Here is a 20,683-nt window from a genome sequence, read left to right on the forward strand (position 1 = left end):
ATGTCAAAAGCTTTACTAAGGTCCAACAATAAAGTGCATATCTCTTCTTTGTTTTCAAAACCATTAATAATATAGGAGACCATGTTTTCTACAGCCTTAACAGTGGAGAGGTTTTGTCTAAAACCAAATTGCTCCGATGAGAGTAAGCAATTCTGCTCAAAATAATGTTCAACCTGGAATTTAACAATGCTTTCGATTATCTTGGACACAACAGGCACCAAAGCAATTGGTCGGTAGTTATTAACATTTAATTTATCGCCTTTTTTGTATATCGGCACAGTTACAGTCGTTTTTAAACATCTAGGATAAACACCAACACTGAGCATCCAATTAATAAGAATTGTCAAGGGATACAAAATTTCCTTTGTAACTTTCTTTAAAACAAAATTGGATAATCCAAAGACATCTTCAGACTTAGAGTTACTTAGCCTACATACAGTGTTATGAATATCAACAGGGTTAACATAACTCCACTTAAAAGGCAATACCTGAGGACTCTTGATGGTTGATTTTAATATCTCTATGGCACTAGCTGTATTTACATTATCATTACTACTATTTACATTATTACATATATTGACAAAATGGTTATTGAAGTCATCGGCAGAAAAGGGAAGTTTAGACTGACAATTGTTTTTTAAACTACGCCCAGTTTCAGCATTGATGACATTCCAAGCCGCTTTGCATGGGTTACGAGATTCTAGTATGTATTTATCATTGGCATTCCTTTTTGCAATATCAATCTGTTCTTTATAAAACTTCTTGATTCTCCTATGATTTTGTAACAGGCTAGGATCATTTTTGCTTTTTTGATGGCTTAAATCTAGCAATAGCCTAAGTTTTCCTAAGAAAGGGGTATACCAGTTTTTGGCACGCCTAGGCCTAGAAATAGTTTTAGTAACTAGAGGGCAACATTCATCAAGGCTTAATGACAGAGACTGTAGAAAAGAATAACAGGCACTTTCAAGATCATTAGCTACTGAGAAAATATATGGCCAGTTAATATTACTTAACCTATACTTCAATCTATTAATATTTACATCATTTAAAAGTCTATAGTTGTAGGTCCTTCAACTAACAAAGACGTGTTAGTTGAAGGAAAAAGACTTGAAAAGGTGAAGGAATTCTGTTATTTAGGAAGTATCATAACAGATAGGGGCACAATAAGAGAAGAGATAGGAAAACAGAATATGGAAGAGTGGAAAGTTTTTCAATATGGTAAAGAAGATTGTGTGGAGTTGGAACATTGGGAAAGAATCAAAAGTATTGATGTATAAATCTTATTTCCAACCAATTTTATTATATGGAGCAGAGACGTGGACGTGGACTAAAAATGATTTAAGCAGATTGCAAGCTGCAGAAATGAGATTTTTAAGAGGGATAGAGAAGACTACAAGAAGAGATAGAATAAGGAACGAAATAACCAGAGAAAGATTGAAGGTAGTTTCACTGCAAGAGACAATGGAAGGAAGAAGAATACAGTGGATGGGGCATGTGAAGAGGATGGGAGATAATAGAATGCCTAGAATAGCACTGGAGAAGGAGGAAGGAGGAAGAAGACCAAGAGGAAGACCGAGAGGAAGATGGGAGGACCAAGTGTGGAAAGACATAGAGAGAAGGGGACTACAGAAAATACAGGTGGATGAAGAGGAGACATGGAACGATAGACTAAAGTGGAGGAGGCTGTGTACGACGACCCGTGAGAACGGAAACGTCTAACAATGATGATGATGAGTTGTAGGTTATTTTTTCACCCGCATTACGGGGTTGTGAGCTTGTAACTGGAAGTTCGAAATTCAACAGCAGGCCAAGGTGATCGGAGAGGTGAGGTTGGACAGTTTTACAAGTATAAGTAGCTGGATGGAGATTGGAAATGAAATTATCCAAGCACGCTTCCGCACGAGTGGGTTGAAAATTCAAACAAAAGCAATCATAAGACTTAAGCATATTGATGAACTTTATAGTTTGTGAACTATTTACTCTAGGATCAATGTTTATGTCACCTGCGATAACGATCTTCAACTTACAGAATTTAGGGTTACTAGTTATAAAGTCCAAAAGTTCAGATAATCTATCATTAAAAATGTCAATTGCGGAATCTGGGGTACGATATACAGTTAAAATGATCAGACCGACAGCATTGGATACAATCATGGCTGCTTCAAATATTTTGCACTCACAGTAAATGTCAATATTTACCACCTCAAATGGATATTGAAAAGAGTATCTTACAAAAATTGCAGATCCCCCGTAGGGAGAAGGTCTACAATAGCTAGCAGCTAGAAAATATCCATCAGGTACATATAATCCTATTTCACCCTGGGTACACCAATGTTCATTGACACACAGTATATCACATAAAATAGTACGATTGAAAATGTCCAATAGGTTTAATTTGTTTTTTATTGATTGAAGATTAATAAGTACAAGTTTGACTTCAAAAGATACATTGCCACTAACCTCAACTTGAGACTCATCCTTAGTGGAGTGTGTAGAACCACAAACTATGTGACTTGTGAATTCACCTGAATGTTTTCCAAAAAAGAAGCTTCATGGGTTCCTTTCTCCCCAGAACTTTTGCGTTTATATACAAACCGACTTACATAAGTTCCTTCAGGCCAGAAGTCTTCATCATACACAGTATCCCACTGGGACAATGGGACACCCACTTTAAATGAACTGTATCCTGGATACCTACTTTTTAATTTCGTCACCTCACAGTTATTATTACCTTTCACACGAGCAATTACATATTGCTTAATGTTCTCACTTTCTACACCTTCAGCAAATCTCGAAACAAAGATATGCTTATGTTTTTCTACAATTTTCAGGTTATCATCATTAACAGGAGCACGGCCCGTTAAGAACTTAGACCTTTTGTAGTTATTCATAACCTTCCTAGTTTGATTGCTGTTACGTTTTCTAACTTCAATAAATCCACTATTGGAGTCCTCAGGTTCCTCTTCCAATTCCAAAACCACCTGTTCCCTATTCAACGACGCAACAACAGAAGGAACATCTGTTGTAGACTTGGTACGCAATGTGGATGGTATAGCTTTGTTTTCATGAAGCCTAGCTGTCTTCTCCTTGTCAGACGCCTTTGCTTTCTCGATTTTTTTCGTTTCAGACAGGTTCCGCTACCTCATGGAACAAGACAATTTGCGTACTTCAGAAGTAGACAGATACTTGGACAGTGATATTTAGATATCAAAGATACTCAAAAACTGACACAAAAGTGAATTATAAAAAATAAATGAATAGTCATTGTATGTAATGTAAATCATTTATTTGAATTATCATTTTAATAACAATTGAATGTGACAAACAGTTTTATCTCATCTCCCAGACAACTAACTCAGCAGCTTGTAATAATATCATAAAAAAGTGAAAAAATGTAAGTGAATTTTGATTGTTTAGTTATTATGCTTTATAATTAAGTAATCCAATAAAAGCTGGTTTTTTCATGTAAAAAACAATGTGCTGTTTTGAATTAAAATTTTTTTTTAACAGATAAACAAAAAATTAATAAAATATTGACACTTGCTTTTAATTTTGTGTTTTTTACTAAAAATATTTTTAAATGTACACTAAAAAAAATTAAATAAAAAGTTATTTGAAGAAAGCAACAGTATTGTAGAGCAACCAAATAGACTAAAATGTCTTGAAAGATTGACTAATTCATCTGTATCCAAACTTATTCTATTAATATTTTAATTTTAGTACATACATGCATTTTTGCCAAAATCAATTTAAACACTTCGTCCTAGACATGCTAGGTTAATTGCTTCCTCAATGGGTTAAAGGAAAGACATTACATTTTGTTAGCATTTCATAATGTTATCTGAACCCCTTATTTTCCAGCTTCTGCTGACAAAAACAGAGCTATTTTATTTTAAGGCTTCTTTATTTGCTATTTAAAATAAGGATAATCAATTATACTTTGATTTTTCTAATGAAATAAAATCAGTTAAAGAGTAAAAAGAGGAGAATAAGAGACGTAGATTTAGTGCTAATACCGATTTTATGTTTCAGGTGATTTATCAGGATGAGTACCTGCAAGAGTGTTACAATAAAGCAGAAAATATGAGAGAAAAAGTGAGGTTAAACAGACTTCGAAAGTCACTGCCTGGACATTCCTTCAGCAGCTGCCTCATAATAGCAAGCATTTCTGTGCTGGGGGTCTTCAACAGGCCGACGTTTATCGCGTTCGCTTTTACGCCAATATTTTTCTGGCTCCATCGTGGTCTGGGGTCTAAAAATATCGGATTGCCGGAATTCCACTTGAGAATAGTCTTGCTGGGTAGGTATATCATAAATAGAATAATTTAGTCTATTATTGTCACGGTTAAATTGTATTGTTTTAAAAGCTTACCGACAAAGTGTGCATTTTATTCGTGTTTATGAATGTAAGATTGGATCATTTGTTTTATTATTGTCATATATTGTCTATTGTCTATGTTAACCCTTTAAGTGCCGTGTTGTTACAGGCTACTACTGCCGGGTTTATTTGCCGCGCTCAGAGCTACTCCATAGTCAGCGCAAATGTAGCGTGATTCTTACCCACCATGCTCAACTTAAGCGATATCTTTATTTACTGAACTGTCATCAGAATCTGTTGAATCGTCAGGTCATAATAAAGCGTCAATTAAAATAGCAAACAAAAAACGTGCAGTAGCAGCTTCCAAAACGCAATTGAAAAACTATAAACCAATAACGTTGTTTTTAACGTCCAGGTAAAATGACACCATGTGCTTCCTTGGTAGTTCCTTAGTGACCGTCAGAGTGTAGTAGCAATTAGACAACAGTGCTGTGGATTTGTAATAGTTCAAATAAGCACTACTAGAGGCCATTGTGTATCATTTTACGGCTGTCTCGCATCATGTAGCGAAGCAGCTGTTTGAAACAAGTTAACACGGGCATGGCAATTGTACGCAAAAGTGGGATCGCCCATGTTAACAGGGGTGTGGCAGTTAAGAGGTTAATATCATTATCTTCTTGTCCCCTCCTCCTCATTTCCTACCTGTTTATTACACCATTACCAATTATTAAGTGCAACTGGGCCAATTAGTGTTACACACCCACACCAAGTGATTATAAACATCACTAGAAGAAAAAATGAAGCCAAACAATTGCAGTACACTGATTGCCACTTCAGAATGAAAAACATAGTAACGTTCCACACATATTGGCAGAAATCTGCAGGTACTGGGCTAGCTGGCTATACGCGTGCCAGTGTGGGGATGCGTGCATGTGAGGCAAGCACACTTCCTAATTGATAATGGTAGTGTTACATCCCTATCTGTGTAATATCTTGTCTAAAAAATGAATGCTATAAATGTTAAGTACTTGTTTTTTAATAATTTAATCTGAAGTTATTTGGAACAATAAATCAAAAAAGTCAAGTGGACTGAATTCAATCTTAAATACCAATATTTTGGCTGTTTAAAAATTTTTTTTTAATTTTCTGACATAAATTGACGAGATAGTAGTGGTAGGCTGCATACAATTAATCAATTTCAACTTACAGTTCTCCTTCTTTATTAATTTGATTGGCAATTAACTGCTCTTTTGAAATTTCTACTCCTACCTGACCGTACTGAGTATAATACACCCAAGAAATCACAATTTTCTATTTGTTTTAATTCAAGCAGAAAAGTATTTGCCCATGTTTGTAGTAAATTGTAGGTAAAGACTATACATTTCTGATTTAAAAAAAAACGTTTTGACTCACTTAAAACCCCATTTTACCTCTACTGCTATTACCAAAATGTATTTGGTAACACATTACTCTGTAAAAATATGTTTTTTTTTATTACCATCAGTAAATTATAATATAAAGTCAATACACTTAGCAATTTGGCCTTATGTTACATAAATGGAATGAAATTTTGTTTAATTACTTTGTAATTAAGTCTATACTTCTGCACCATTATACAAAATGAATTGTGTCTGTCTGTGTGTTTTTGACATAATCACGTTAAAAACTACTGGGCCGATTTTACTGAAATTTACATGGACGTACTTAGGGTACCTGGTAAATGCGTAGGGCTATTTCTATTTCTAAAGTCCCTCCAGGCAGGAGACCTGCTGGACTCTAAAGTTGATCAAAATCCCATCTTGGTTTCTAAAGTTCCAACACAAGAAACAAATATTAATTGAAAGAGCCAGTTAAATATAGTCAACTGTTCTGTGTTGACATGTTTTATGATACCACAACCATATGTTTACTTACTTTATCAATTTGTTTACACTAGCCTTGAAAGCATAAAGTAAGCTTGATAGTAACAACTTTGCTTATTTCCACCTTACCTGGCTGTTGAGCATAGAGTAAGAAAATATCCAGAGAAGAAAATTGAAAGCTTTAGTACAAATATACTTTTAATTGTACGTGTTAGCAGATATTAAGTATGGAGTGCTTATTTCAGTCAAACTGTAATGAAGATATCAATGAAAAAGTTACTATCTAACTTTTACCGTAAATCAAAAGAGACTGTTATAAAACCCCTTCTTAGTTGCCTTTTGACAGGAATAGGCTCCTCATACCTGTGTATGTATATATATTTTCTTGATCAGGGAATGAAGGCAAAATAAACTATGCACAAAAAATACTAATACTTTTTCCTACAGTACAACACAAATAATTAAGAACAGAGTTTTAGAGAAGTTTGCTATAAGTTATTACTTGAAGTGAAATGTTATCTTTGAGGTGCTGTTAGTTGTGCTTAAACAACCGTTTTCTTCTATGGAGTGGTCTACTACCATGCACTTAAGCCTCAAGGGCCTTTTGCACACTCCGGAAGCACACCACGAGGCCTACCAGTCTATGATTTCAGCAGTTCCACAAACCGCAGAAAACAACCTATCAGGTCCTCCTGGGGAAATTCACCACCCTTGTCCAAACTACCAAAGATGGCATACCGCTGCCTTGCTATTGTAGGACAATCAAAGAGCAAGTGTTTGGCAGTTTCATCCTGCTGCTCATCACACATTCTATAGAGCGGATCCTCCTGAAGGATGCCGACTCTGTGAAGATGTTTCCTCAGGTGACCATGTCCCGTGATCAGACCTATAACCCGAGAAGACATCTATTTAGTGAGAGTAGGTCAGACACCACTCTGGAGGAAGGCGACTGTAGTACCAAAACTATCCTTACTTAGATTAGACTATAAAGTTTTTGAAATTTATTATGAATGAAACTGCTTTTGCTGTACATATTTTTTTTGTTTATCAGTCTAGTTTATTTTTGAAGTCTTGTTATGTATTCATTCACGAAATTCCTTTGAATCAACCGTTATTAAAATAAGATTATGTTATTGGTGTGTGTGTGTTTTTTTGCGATTCAGTATTTATTGAAAAATAATTCAGACTACTGCCACTTATACAAATTTAATAAATGTTAAAAGTCATTTGGCAGGTATTTGGCCTTCCAGTCATATTTTAGTTTTCTTATTTTAAGCACTTATATAACAGAAATGCTCAAATACAAAACAATTAAATCATGAAAAGTAAGGGCTCTGATGTAGTGGTAATATGCTCGCCCTGCAAGTGAGAGACCCGGGTTCGAGTCCTGGCGGAGCAAGTACTTTTAGTGGTTCAATATTTATTAAAAACTAATTCAGGCTATTGCCGCTTATGCAAATTTAATGAATATATACATATATATAAAATAGATGTAACTGGTTTCCATTCTCTACTTTGTATTCTTGGTGGAAGTGAGTAGGTTTTAATGGAAAAGATATTTTTCATACTTCCACAATAAAATTGGAAAGCGGTGAAAGCGCTTTTTAAATAAATTTTATTGTGGAAGTATGAAAAATGTCTTTTCCATTAAAATGGTTTCCATTCATTGTACTAAATTAACAATTTTTATTACAGTACTAAATGAATTAACCTTACCTTACCTTATTTATGAAAAATACGTTTTCGACTGCAGGTGAACCATAAAACGTAAATGAACTGTACCACCAGAAGTTGAAAATGTGTTTGTCGTAAGTAGGGTAACGTTCATTTAGTACCGTATTAAAAATTATTAAATATATATATCATAATTGTAATAATTCTTAGCATACACCTAAGAAGCATTTTTCAGTAAAAGGTTTTCTCAACGTTTCTAGGTCTGTGTGCATTGCCAATGACAGTATTCCTCATCTTAGTGGACTCGTTTTATTTTGGATATTTGACTTGGAATGAAATTATACAGAAGAAGATCAGCCTGGAGAGCAACTTTGTGATGACTCCGTACAACTTCATACAGTACAATGCGTACACGAGCAATCTGGCGAACCATGGTCTGCACCCTCGAGTCACACACTTGCTGCTGAATGTACCCCTGTTGTACAACGTGTTGGGTGTAGCGGCCATATGTGCTGTCCTCAGCCTGCTCTACAGGTAACAACATATCTGCTGTAGTAGTGTTCCTACTCGGGAAATTATAAAGTAGGTATATAAGGTGTGTCCAAAAAGTATCCGACCTTGACGTCTGGCATGAACTGACATTACTCGGCAGCAACGGTAATCTGGTCCCCTTCAAAGTACTCCCCTCCACAAGCCACTACCTTATTCCAACGCTCCTCCCACTTCCGGAATTCATTTTGCGGAATGGCTAACAGGTCCTTCGTCGCATTTTGTTTTATTTGTTCAACATCGTCAAATCTTTTCTCTTTCAAAGGAATTTTTAATTTAGGAAATAGCCAGCGGCCATTTTTAAACCGCCTAAACCACTCTTTTATTTGTGTCCATAGACACGTCACCATAAACTTTCCGTATCATAGTAATTGTCTCTGATGCTGAATGGCCAAGTTTTTGGCAAAATTTAATGCAAATGTGCTGCTCAACACGTTCAGTCATATTGATATGCGACACACACACACAGCAATACTGTACAGAACAGAGCGGTGTGACTCACTGAGTGACCAGATCGTATTCAATGCCTAATATGGGAAGGAGTAGGCTCGCCCTTCCCCTCCAATAACCGGTTCGAGCCGGTCGGTTACACCGCGGCCGCCTACTTGTCGGCTGTCGGATACTTTTTGGACAGACCTTGTATACCTATATTGCAGGTAAATATTATACTGAAGGGATCATGGGTGTTTACCATCACTGAGTATGCAACAACTTATAATAAACATAAAAACAGCATAACAATCCGAACCATAATATAACATTAAAATAAATAATAAGATATCACAGGATAAAATAACATGAAAGGTTAAAACTAAAGAAGATAGGTACATTAAAACTTAGTTAAAATCAACAAGTTCATAATTTAATTCGTAAGAGAGATTAAATAGGTGATGGATAACAAGTACTAAAATAAATAAATCAACACAATACACAACAAGAATGCTTAAAAGTAACAAGTCTGACACAGGTACATTTCAAAATTTGTTAACACTGTAAAAAGGATTTAAAACCAACCAATTATAATTTTTACTCTTAAAGTCGAGTTCTTTTATTCTTACAGGCAATCTATTGTAGAACTTGAGCCCATTATGATGTGGCTGGACTTTACATTTTCCAGTCTAGTGACAGGAATGTCCAGTAAATTACAATTGCGAGTATTCAATTAATGTATACTAGTAAACAAAGGACAGAGTGGCTCGAGTTGAATGACAATCTCCTCTGATCTTTTTCTAGTGGCATTCAGATTTCACGACCTAGAGGGTTTCAGATCCCCAGTGATATTTTGGCTAGTTATATACCTGTCTGGATGACAACACTGGGTGTAATTAAAATATTTATTACTTTCCAACTGGGTAGCATAGTGTTTTCCAAAACTGATACAACACTACAGATGTGAGAGATTTTAAATTGGACAATGGCTTGAAGCCATGATTAAACTAAATTCTTGTTCTTGTAAATTCCAGGAATAACAATTAATAGCACTAGTAGATCTCCAACAACAAAAATCGTATTGCGAATCATTTAAATCTCTGGAAACAATGACCGTAATCTCTCTCTGCATTCCGGTGGTTATCCTGTACATAGACAAATTGTCCCCTATTCGATGAAAAAACACCCACCACTATACCTGGTAAATAGTATATCCTCTCGAGGCACTGAACCACACTGTCCGTAAAGCGGTCTTTATATCCTGGACAAAAATTAGGAAACCTCATCCCAATCAACATATACAAAACCTCACTAGAAAAATACTGAAAGAAGAGCTCTAGAAGTAGCTTCTCGTTCTGACCTGCCTACATCTTGAAGGAATTTATAGAAAATCCAAGGGGTGAATGGACTGACGATTCCTGATAAACAGCGACACCTGAGTAACAAAACTTGTACTCTGTGTTGTAAGAAATTTGATACCTTTTATATTCTGTACAAATGTAAATAAATATTTGATAAATTTTTTGATTGATGAGCCGAGAAGGCAGAGAACCTGGAGGGGCTGGCATTCTCCTGATAAGAATAAGGCAATCAGAGATTCAGACACAACTGAAAGAATCTCGGGCTCATAAGGCATGAGAATCAGCAAATTGTTCAGTATGATGATCTCCCCTATTATCTTTTTTATGAGGAAAATGGAACTTTCAGTTCTCATGTTATGTTCTCATTATCCAGTTTTCCTTTTCTATTTTTCCCAGGGATGACAATAAACTATTGATCCCGAGTTTGCACTTGGAAGATTTTCTCTTAGAACCTCCTTTTTCCAAAGACAAAATTAGTTCTCATCATCATTTTCAGAAAAATATAAAAGATAGTGTACAGATTAATGACTTATTCTTACCATTGGCAATGAATCATTATTATTGAAGGCTTGATCAATGTCTCTGTTCAGTTTACATTATATTATTGTAAAAGGCACCAGTTGTGATTACCCTAGATTTGTTGTATTTCAGGATTATCAGGCAGAGATGGAGTGAGCTACCTCGCATACAGAGCATCATCGGCTTGATGACATCGGCATGCATCATTCCCATCGCTTTGCTCTCCATCTTCCCGCATCAAGAACCCCGATTTATTATTCCCATCACGCTTCCTTTAGTCTTTCTCCATTCGCAGAGAATTCGCAACGTCCATGATGTCCAGCAGATTTGTGAAAAACAAGACAAAGGATTGAAGGTGTTTATAAAAAAAGAAGTGTCTCAAAACTACAAAGACAAAATTTTGTCTGTCTGGTATCTGTTGAATATGATTCTGGTGCTAGTCTATGGCTTTGTACATCAAGCAGGAGTTTATCCGTTGTTAGATCACATGTCTGTGGTCATGAAGGAAAAGCCAAGACTGACAGCCGTTCATCTAGTCACCAGTTTCGTGTACCCTCTGCCGATATCGTTGCTTCGCCTCCAACACGCCAAAACTTTTGTGATAGAGGGAAGAAGCGGTTTGAAAAGGTAATGCTTACTGGCAAAAAGTTTTGTTACTTAGGATATTTTAATCTAATGTATTTAAAGTTTGTAATGTGTTGTAAAATATCGTTACAGAGACCAAGCTGGTTCTTGACCTTGAAACTTTAAACTTAGATAGTTAAGTTCAATTCCCAAATCTGATTTTAAATCTTAAAAATTAATTCCTCATTCTTAAATTTAAAATATTGGCAGCTTTTTAAGACTTATAGGCCTATTCTAATTTCAAAAATCCCTCCAGGCTACACCCCACTGGTGTTTAAAGCTGGGAAAAAATCCCATCTTGGTCTCTAAAGTTTCATTACAGATAACAAATCTTAATTAAAAGAGCCTGTTAAATGTAGTCAACTGTTCTGTGTAAACATTTTTTATGATAGCACAACCATGTGTTTACTTAATTAAACAACTATTTTCTATTTGTTTACATTTATAGTTTTGAAAGCATAAAGCAAGTTTGATATTAACCCTCCAGCTGGTATGAAACGAATTTTCGTCGCCAAAGGTCCGTCCGATTTGGCAACGACGAATATTTGTCGCCAAAGTAGACATGTACCGTTATTGAAATTTTAGGCAATTAAGGTCATATAAATGATTTTTATTTGATATATTCTGAAAGAGCAATACTATAGTACCGATTTACTGTTCTTACTTCGATTATTGTCTTCTTTGTTTACCGTAAAAACATCGTTTTTTTGGACAGCTGACGTAAACGTAGTACGGGTCAACCACATTGTTGTGAAACTGTAAACAAGTACCAACCGGGTTTTGTGTTTGAGGTTACGAATCTAATAGTATTTGGTGTTGTTATTATTGTTTTTTTAGCTTTCTTAGGTTATAGTTTTAGTTGTTCAGTATGGGTGAAAACTTTAGAGACCGATCAAATGATCTTAGAGAGCTCGCAGGGCGGGATCTAGGGACGCTGAGTGAAAAATGAAACTTTGTATATATTGTACATATGTAAATAAGGTAAGATTAAAATTTATTATTTTATTTTATTTTTGTTTTATCTGACATACTTATATAAGTATAAATGCAGTCAAGAGATTATGTTTACCCACGAAAAATAATATTTAGAAATTACGCATTTTTGAAAATAAGTAAATGTGGGTGCTTTTCCATACAAAGCCCTGTAACACATACGTTTTGAGGTAAAAGTTACTATAATTATATATTTTTGGAATCAGGACAAAATTTCGAATAAGTTTTACATTTTACAGTTTTGATGTAAAGCTTATTGCTAAGCAGTTATACAACGGAATATTTACAAACAAAATTTCCTAAAAAAAAATTTTCTTATATTTTGTAAAAAAATAAAAATATGTTTCCATGGAAACAATAAGATATTGTTATTATAATGCTCTCCATATAGTTGTAAATACATTGACATAAATAGTTTATATTTGGACTAACAGTTATGAAATATGTGATACATTATAAGAAACGTCTGCGAGGCTGTTAAAATAAAGCCACCAGTACCGAGTGACACCATTGCCAGTTCTAGGGTTAACAACACTTCTTATTTCAACCTTTTCTGAAACTGCTGTTGATACAGAGTAAGAAAGTATTCAGATAAGAAAATTAAAATATGTAGTGATCGGTCAGTACTGTAATGCAGATATCAAAGACAAAATTACCATCTTAACTTTTACTACAAATTTAAAGACTGTTATAAAACCCTTCTCAGTTGTCTTTTGGCAGAAGTAGGCTTCTCAGGCCTGTATGTATATTTATGTATGTGTATATATATATATATATATATATATATATATATATTATATATATATATATATATATATTATATTATATATATACAGGGGTGCTAAAAAGTCCCGGGACGGTATCTAATAACTTTTGAACTAATTACAATATAAGAACCAAAATTTACATCAAGCTTTTGCTCATATAAAACCATTATTTTATGTATTTCACCATGATATCCTGCTTATGGAGGACGTCCCGCTAGGGGTTGGTGAAAAATTCTTAAATAAGAAGCATAGGTCGAGTCGTACATCAAATTAAAGCTCTTTTAATTAGAAACATTTTGGCGAAAAATCTGACGTAAAACAGTTGACGCATTACAAAATGGCGGACACTCAAAGATTATAAAATACTGAATTTTTCAAATGCAAACATTTCTGGTTGTTAGAGAAAAACTGAGACACTTAATCTTTTATTTTACTTCTTTTACTTCAAATCACTTACCAAAAAACAGTTATAATAAATGTTCAAAGTGTTTGCCTTCAGTTTGCTGACAATATCCCAATCGATTGTAGAACGCTGATATCGCATTGTTTAAAGCTTGGACAGGAACACCCTGAGCTTCTCTTACAATACGGTTTCTCAAAACTCATCCAAATTTTGAGGTTTTGTTTTAAACACTTTTTTCTTTGAGGTAGCCCAAAAGAAAGTAGTCTAAAGGGGACAAAATCTGGAGAACGGGCAGGCCATTCTATTGTTCCCCTTTCTACACAATCCACTTATGTGGAAAGACATTGTCTAAAAAAATGTCTTACATGTACGACCATAATGTGGAGGGGCTCCATCTTGCTGAAACCAGATATTTTCATTAAACAGATGCCTTACCTCTCATCACATGATCTAATACGGTCACCAAACCCGCGCATCATTAATAAAAGTTATTCTTTCTCTCTCGGAACGTGCCATAGCAAAATAAACTAGCACTACTGAAACTACTTGCAAAATTAGGGCTTGAAGACTTCTAAGTGACTGAGTTGATAAAACAACTGTATCTGTCAGCTGGCAATTTCATTGTTGTCTTTTTGGTCTTGTTTGCTCCAGCTGATTACCTTCCAGATAAGGAAGGTAATAACCTTACCTGCTGATAAGGAATTTCCAGATAAACAATGCGATATCAGCGTTCTACAATCGATTGGGATATTGTCAGCAAACTGAAGGCAAACACTTTGAACATTTGTTTATAACTGTTTTGGTAAGTGATTTGAAGTAAAAGAAGTAAAATAAAAGATTAAGTGTCTCAGTTTTCTCTAACAACCAGAATGTTTGCATTTGAAAAATTCAGTATTTTATAATCTTTGAGTGTCCGCCATTTTGTAATGCGTCAACTGTTTTACGTCAGATTTTCGCCAAAATGTTTCTAATTAAAAGAGCTTTAATTTGATGTACGACTCGACCTATGCTTCTATTTAAGAATTTTCACCAAACCCCTAGCGGGACGTCCCCCATAAGCAGGATCTCATGGTGAAATTACATAAAATAATAGTTTTATATGAGCAAAAGCTTGATGTAAATTTTGGTTCTTATATTGTTAATTAGTTCAAAAGTTATTAGACCGTCCCCGGACTTTTCAGCACCCCTTGTATATATATATATACACACACACACACAAGATCTGTTCCAAAAATATTGCAACTTTAATTTCCACGGGTTACGTATATTCGTTTTTTTTTTTTTTTTTTTTTTTTTTGTAGAGTTATGTTGGTACACATGTCACTGACGTATGCCAACAAGTTCGACCGTTTTGAATGTTCAGTTAATTGTTGACAGCAAATTTGCTTGCATGTGTCATGGCTCATCTTCGATTTGTGCCCATTTGAAAAAATGGATCATAGAATCTGTATAAAATGTTGTATTAAAAATGGAATTAAGTCACGCACGCATTCCGATTGTTGACTGTAGCTTATGGAGAAGCTACCTTGGACTGAAAAGTTTATCGTTGATACAAAACGTTCTCAGAGGGCCGAGAAGATGTGAACAACAAACAGCGTGCCGAACGCCCGAGCATGTCAAAAACTGTTGATAGTTTGGCTTGTGATACAATACACTATACAATTTTAACTACATTGATATATTGTTTTATTTTATTTATTTCTGTGTTTGTGTCTTAAGTGTGTGTATATGTTGTTGTTACTTGTTATTACCTTACTGATTATTAATTGGTGAGAATTTGACAACTGTCCATTAGACTGAGAGATTTATAATAAGAAAATGGTTAATTGTAGATCTGACTTTTTCATTTGCACAATGTGTTTAAAGACAGTAAAAATTCTGAGTATTGATTAATTTCCAGCAAATGCTGGTTGATATTCCATCATTCTGAACTAATTACTCACCGCAGATTTGAGGCCAAATCTTGTCAATCATTTCTAGGTTTCAAAATATTTTTTCTTTATTCTTTATTTAAAAATACAACAGAAGGTCCTAACAAATACAGTAACTTGGCATTGGGTGCCTAAATAGTTTAACCCTTACCGCGCGATGCACTCAAACGCTGAGTGAGGTTCACATGTTACTGAAACGCTGTGAACTCAGATGCTGAGTGCATTCAGTTTATTGGCTACAAATGACGTGTTGTTTACAACAAACGTGACTAGAACGAAGGGGAAGGTTGATTTATGGCCTGGGCAACCCAACACGTGGACACGGACCGTTCCTTGTCGACAGACAAAATATTATTTATTGTTTTTGTGTCTGGAGCAGCTTCACGGCGACACTCCAGGCAGCGCGGTTGACTCAGGGTCTGCGTGCGTGTACTGCCAGCCGTCAGTCACTTGTATCTCGCTTTTCAACTACGGATCGTTGCTTACTCGTTTTCTATTTTAATTCAGTTACAATATTATTTTAGTGTACAAAGACATTTTTATAGTAGTGTTTATTTGTAGTGTGATGTAGTTTATGTGTTATAATAATGGTTATTTAGTATCAGTTAGTTTTTTATTTGTATTAGTGTTTCTTTTGTGAAAATATGGCGAATCCAGACGATCCGGAGTTTGATAGTTTTGTTTGAGGGGATAATGGGACACATCCTTTTCGAGTGCTTTTTATCCAAATGAACCAGAAGATTTCGATATGGACGATGTGATTTTGCACAATATAACTAACAGTGACACAGACAGTGAAAGTGGTGTTCCAAATGAAGGATTACCAAGTACTAGTGGCGGTAATCAAAATAATGACGGATTACCAGGTATGTCACCTTTCATGAGGAACTATAGGCCTATTCCCACAAATGATAATGAATGGATAGATGTAACCAATTTCGATCAAGGACCTTCTACTACTATTCCGATTTATAGTGTAAATACTGGGCCTAACTTGCCCACCAGCTTTGATCATAAGACAAAACCAATGGACTATTTTGCTTTATTTTTTAATGATGACTTGTTAAAATACATTTGTGATGAGACTAACTATTTTGCTAATACAAAAAAAAACACGTTTGTTGTCACCAAATTCTCGCCTACAAAAATGGACAGACATATCTGAAGTAGATTTGAAAGCTTTCTTAGGAGTTATCATCAACATGGGCCTTTTAACTATGTCTAATATAAATAATTATTTCTCTACTAAGTGGGTTAAGCGGATGCCATTTTTCAGCGATGTGTTTCTCTAAGGACGAGTTTCTCAATATATTTTGGAACATCCATTTTAACCACAACGAAAACGCAACTACCAAGAGATAAAGGGTTTCTTGTGAGACCTATTATTGTTCATATAAAAGAAAATGTGTCAATTGTTTTATAATCCAACTAATTCCGTAGCTATTGATGAAAGCACAGTTTCCTTCAAGGGAAATATTAGTTTCAAGGTTTATAACCCTCAGAAACCTGTAAAATTTGGAATGAAACTTTTTGTTGTCTCAGACTGTGATAACGGTTATGTTTTATAATTTCATTCCATATTTTGGAAAAGAAACCTTGATTTCTGATTCAAATCTATTGAAAACCACTCAAATTGTGAAAGTTCTCAGTGATTCTGTAATCTATAAAGATGTAACTAATCCCAAACGCGGTCTTCATGTATATACCGACCGCTACTATACAAGTCCGGAATTAGCCGCAGAGCTATTTGAAAACTCATTGCCATCTCACGGGCACTGTAATGACGCATAGGGTTGGAATGCCACGTGGACTCAAAGAAAAATATAAAAAAATGAAAAAAGGTGATTTATTTTCGTACCGAAAAGGAGACACCTTAGTTGTGAGTTGGAGGGACAAGAGAGTTGTTTACCATGCCTCAGCACTAAGAGCAAAGGGAGCAAACACGATATGACAATTGTTCCAAGTAAAATGGCCCAATCAACCTCCAATACCAAAACCTAATGTCGTCCTAGATTATACAAAGCACATGGGTGCTGTTGATAGAAGTGACCACTTCATATCCAATTACCAATTCATGCGCAAAACAAAGAAGTGGTATAGGAAAATATTTTTCTGGCTACTAGAAGTAGCAATTGTAAACTCTTATTTGTTGTATAAGAGTATACAAACTACACACGGCCGAAGACCAATGTCACATGAGGAATTCAGGGAGAGCCTTGTTGAAGATCTTGTGGCAGAGAAGGCAAGTCTACGGAGAGAGAAGAGACGACGGCGGAGCGCCAGCTGGGCCCCTTCACGAGCGGCTAAGTGGGCGGCATTTCCCATCAAAGGCAGAAAAAAGGAGAAGGTGTGTTGTTTGTATGCAGAACGGACATAGACGTGACACCATATTTCTGCAAAACATGCACAATCAACCCCAGCACTTCATGTAGAAGACTGTTTTGAAGCATATCATACAAAGAAAATTTTTAGGTAAAATTTTGATTTTTTTATTTACAAATATGTATATAATTTTGCTAATACAACATTATAATTAGAATTTTTATTAATTTTGGTTTTATTTTAACATTACAGAGAACCTAAAACCAAACATAGCTTTTAAAATTTAAAATTTGTATTTTTACATGAGTTTTCAGCTTTTTGGGTACATTTAGCATTTGAGTGCATAGCGCGGTAAGGGTTAATAAGAATTTTAATTGATTAACATAACTTAAATACTCGTAAATTATAAATTTATTTCCATATCTATTATTCCAAAAAATGTGTGCCCTCCTAGCATTGGTGCTGACAAAATGCATAACTAATGACAATCAGAAGTATATAATACCATAAAATTTACAATGCAAACAAAACAAGATCGAAGATATTTGAAAATTCAATAGCTTTTGAGATTCGTCTTCGACCACTAAATGGATACAAGGGATATATTTTAATTCATCAAAGATGTCCTGTAATTCACCATGAATGCAATAAAACTGAGAATGGAAAGTATGATATTCTTACACTGAAAAAAATATTTAAGATTCAAAAACAAACCGATTTTTATGATTGTTTTCTGTATTGTAACATTTACAATTCTTTGTTCAGTATAATCATGTAACAATGTTGTATTTTTTTTATTTCAGGTACCAAACTGCAAGAGACTTTTTCACATATGAAATGGGTCTGTCAGATACAGTAGAAAATGCAGCCAAGAAAGTCAGAGAAGTTGTCGGCACTTCCGAGAAAATTTGGCAGGAAAAACGTTTGAAGTACAAAGTATTTTTAGCAATACCGACCAGTCGCTTAGCTGAATTTGAAATCAACGCATATAAAATGAATATCACGTATTTCGTAGAGCAAATATTTTACCCTCACGTGGCTACGGAAGCGATGCCTGACTTCAGTTTGGGGATGTTCACCAAGTGCGAGGGCTTCACGGAATCCGAGTGTCAGGCCACCATAAGCAACCTTTCACTGGACTTTCCACTCCACTATTTCTCCCACATTATCGATCAGTGTGGCTTGGCTTTGGTTAAAATCAATAAAATTATCACTTGATTCAAAACACTTTTGTAATTGTACAAAAACAAATTTTTCGCAAATTAAAATGTTTTATAGTAAGGCACTTTATTTGCAATCTCACCTAGTGGTGCAAGCTGAAATACAAGCAAAACACAAGTGCTGAATTAGAAAAAGCCTTAACTCCTAATTTCTAACCACTTGTTTCTGCTTTATAGGAGACATCTCTGTTAATCCTCCAAGTGCTAAAACAGCTAAGCTAATTTAGGATCTACGTCATAGATTTATTTCAAAATACCCTTCAAAATGTTTTGCTGCGGATTAATGTAATAAATCAATTTATCAAGAGTTCCAATATTGATGATTTATATATATTTTTTAAAGCATTAGTGGTGATATTTGTATTGGGCTTTGACTATGACAAACGTCAAAAAAGGTGCGAATTACATCAACAAAAATATGTCATTGCCATTTGCAAATACACTCGTCGATTTCGATCAACACCAAGCATTAAAATTATAAGAGCTTCTAAATTATTAAAGAGGTGTGACAGTCAGCACTTGGAGGGTCCAAAGAGCTAATAATAATAAATAATCTAAAGTAGTTCAGTAATATTCAAGAAATAATAATTATTATTATGCTTATTGCTGGTTTTGTAAAAAATAAAGTTGTTAAGTTTTTTTAACTTGTATAGTTATTTATTCCTTTATTGCTTAAATTTTGAAGCATAATTAGTGAACTTAGGCTACTTTTGAAAACTAAACTCAACCCTATTAGGACAAGCAAGCTATTTATAGCCTAAAAAGATTATGCAGTGTATACATAGCCCTCACTAGTCTTGTTAAAAAAGGCAAGCTCGCTATAGCCCGCTTTTTGTTCTAAGATTTATGAGTCCGAAAAATCATGATTTTTTATGCTAATATATATCCTATGACCTTTTTAAAAATATTTATATGGTCATGTAACAATGTAAGTCCTAAATCTTCATAACATTGTATAACAGCTGTTACATCACGTCTTCTTCTTCTATGGAGTGGCTTATTGCCATGTACATAAGCCTCAAGGGCCTTTTGTGCACCCTGGAAGCACACTATGAGGCCGACCTGTCTATGGTTTCAGCAGTTCTAAAAACCTCTGAAAACAACAGATCATATCCTCGTGGGGAAATTCACCACCCTTGTCCAAACGACCAAAGATGGCATACTGTTCCTTTGTTATTGCAGGGCAGTCAAAGAGCAGGTGTTCAGCTGTTTCCACCTGCTCGTCACACATTCTACAGAGCGGATCCTCCCGAAGGATACCGACTCTGTGAAGATGCTTCCTCAGGTGACCATGTCCCGTAATTACACTCCTAACTTAAGAAGACACCGATCTACTTAGTGAGAGAAGCTCAGACACCACCCTAGGGGAAGGCGACTGTAGAACCATTCTGCTCATTTTTAAACCCGGATGCAGCCTTCACGTTCTCTCATGTTCAGTGTGAACCCATTCCGAGACAGCCCCAAAGGATTCACACCTAGAAATGCCATAGAACGGTTTAGGTTCCCTCATATTGGACACGGAGTTCAAGTTAGCCTTTCATCCCCAGAGATCCCACTTTTTGTTTTATTCTAGCTCCGCTGGTAGAAGAGGTTTCTTTCTCTTCGACCAAGCCTTCCTAGAACGTATCACAACCCTGAAGAGTTTGTTGAAGAGAAATCTTTGTGGCGTCTGATCTGATATTATGTGCAGAGTATTTACCTGAATCAGGAT

General features: G+C 35.2%; 1 protein-coding gene across 1 annotated transcript in view; it reads left to right on the plus strand.

Moving 5' to 3' along the window:
* LOC124363229 (GPI mannosyltransferase 4-like) overlaps window positions 1-19,613 on the plus strand; it is a 45,991-nt gene extending 26,378 nt beyond the window's left edge. Inside the window, exons 5-8 of the mRNA XM_046818397.1 lie at window positions 4,033-4,300; window positions 8,115-8,388; window positions 10,845-11,339; window positions 18,556-19,613. Of these exons, the coding sequence (XP_046674353.1) occupies window positions 4,033-4,300; window positions 8,115-8,388; window positions 10,845-11,339; window positions 18,556-18,970 (1,452 nt within the window). The 3' untranslated portion in view covers window positions 18,971-19,613. The remainder of the gene's footprint in view (window positions 1-4,032; window positions 4,301-8,114; window positions 8,389-10,844; window positions 11,340-18,555) is intronic.
* The last annotated feature ends 1,070 nt before the right edge of the window (window positions 19,614-20,683 follow it).

The sequence above is a fragment of the Homalodisca vitripennis genome, chromosome 5 (genome assembly GCF_021130785.1).
Source record: "Homalodisca vitripennis isolate AUS2020 chromosome 5, UT_GWSS_2.1, whole genome shotgun sequence".
NCBI classification, from domain to species: domain Eukaryota; kingdom Metazoa; phylum Arthropoda; class Insecta; order Hemiptera; family Cicadellidae; genus Homalodisca; species Homalodisca vitripennis.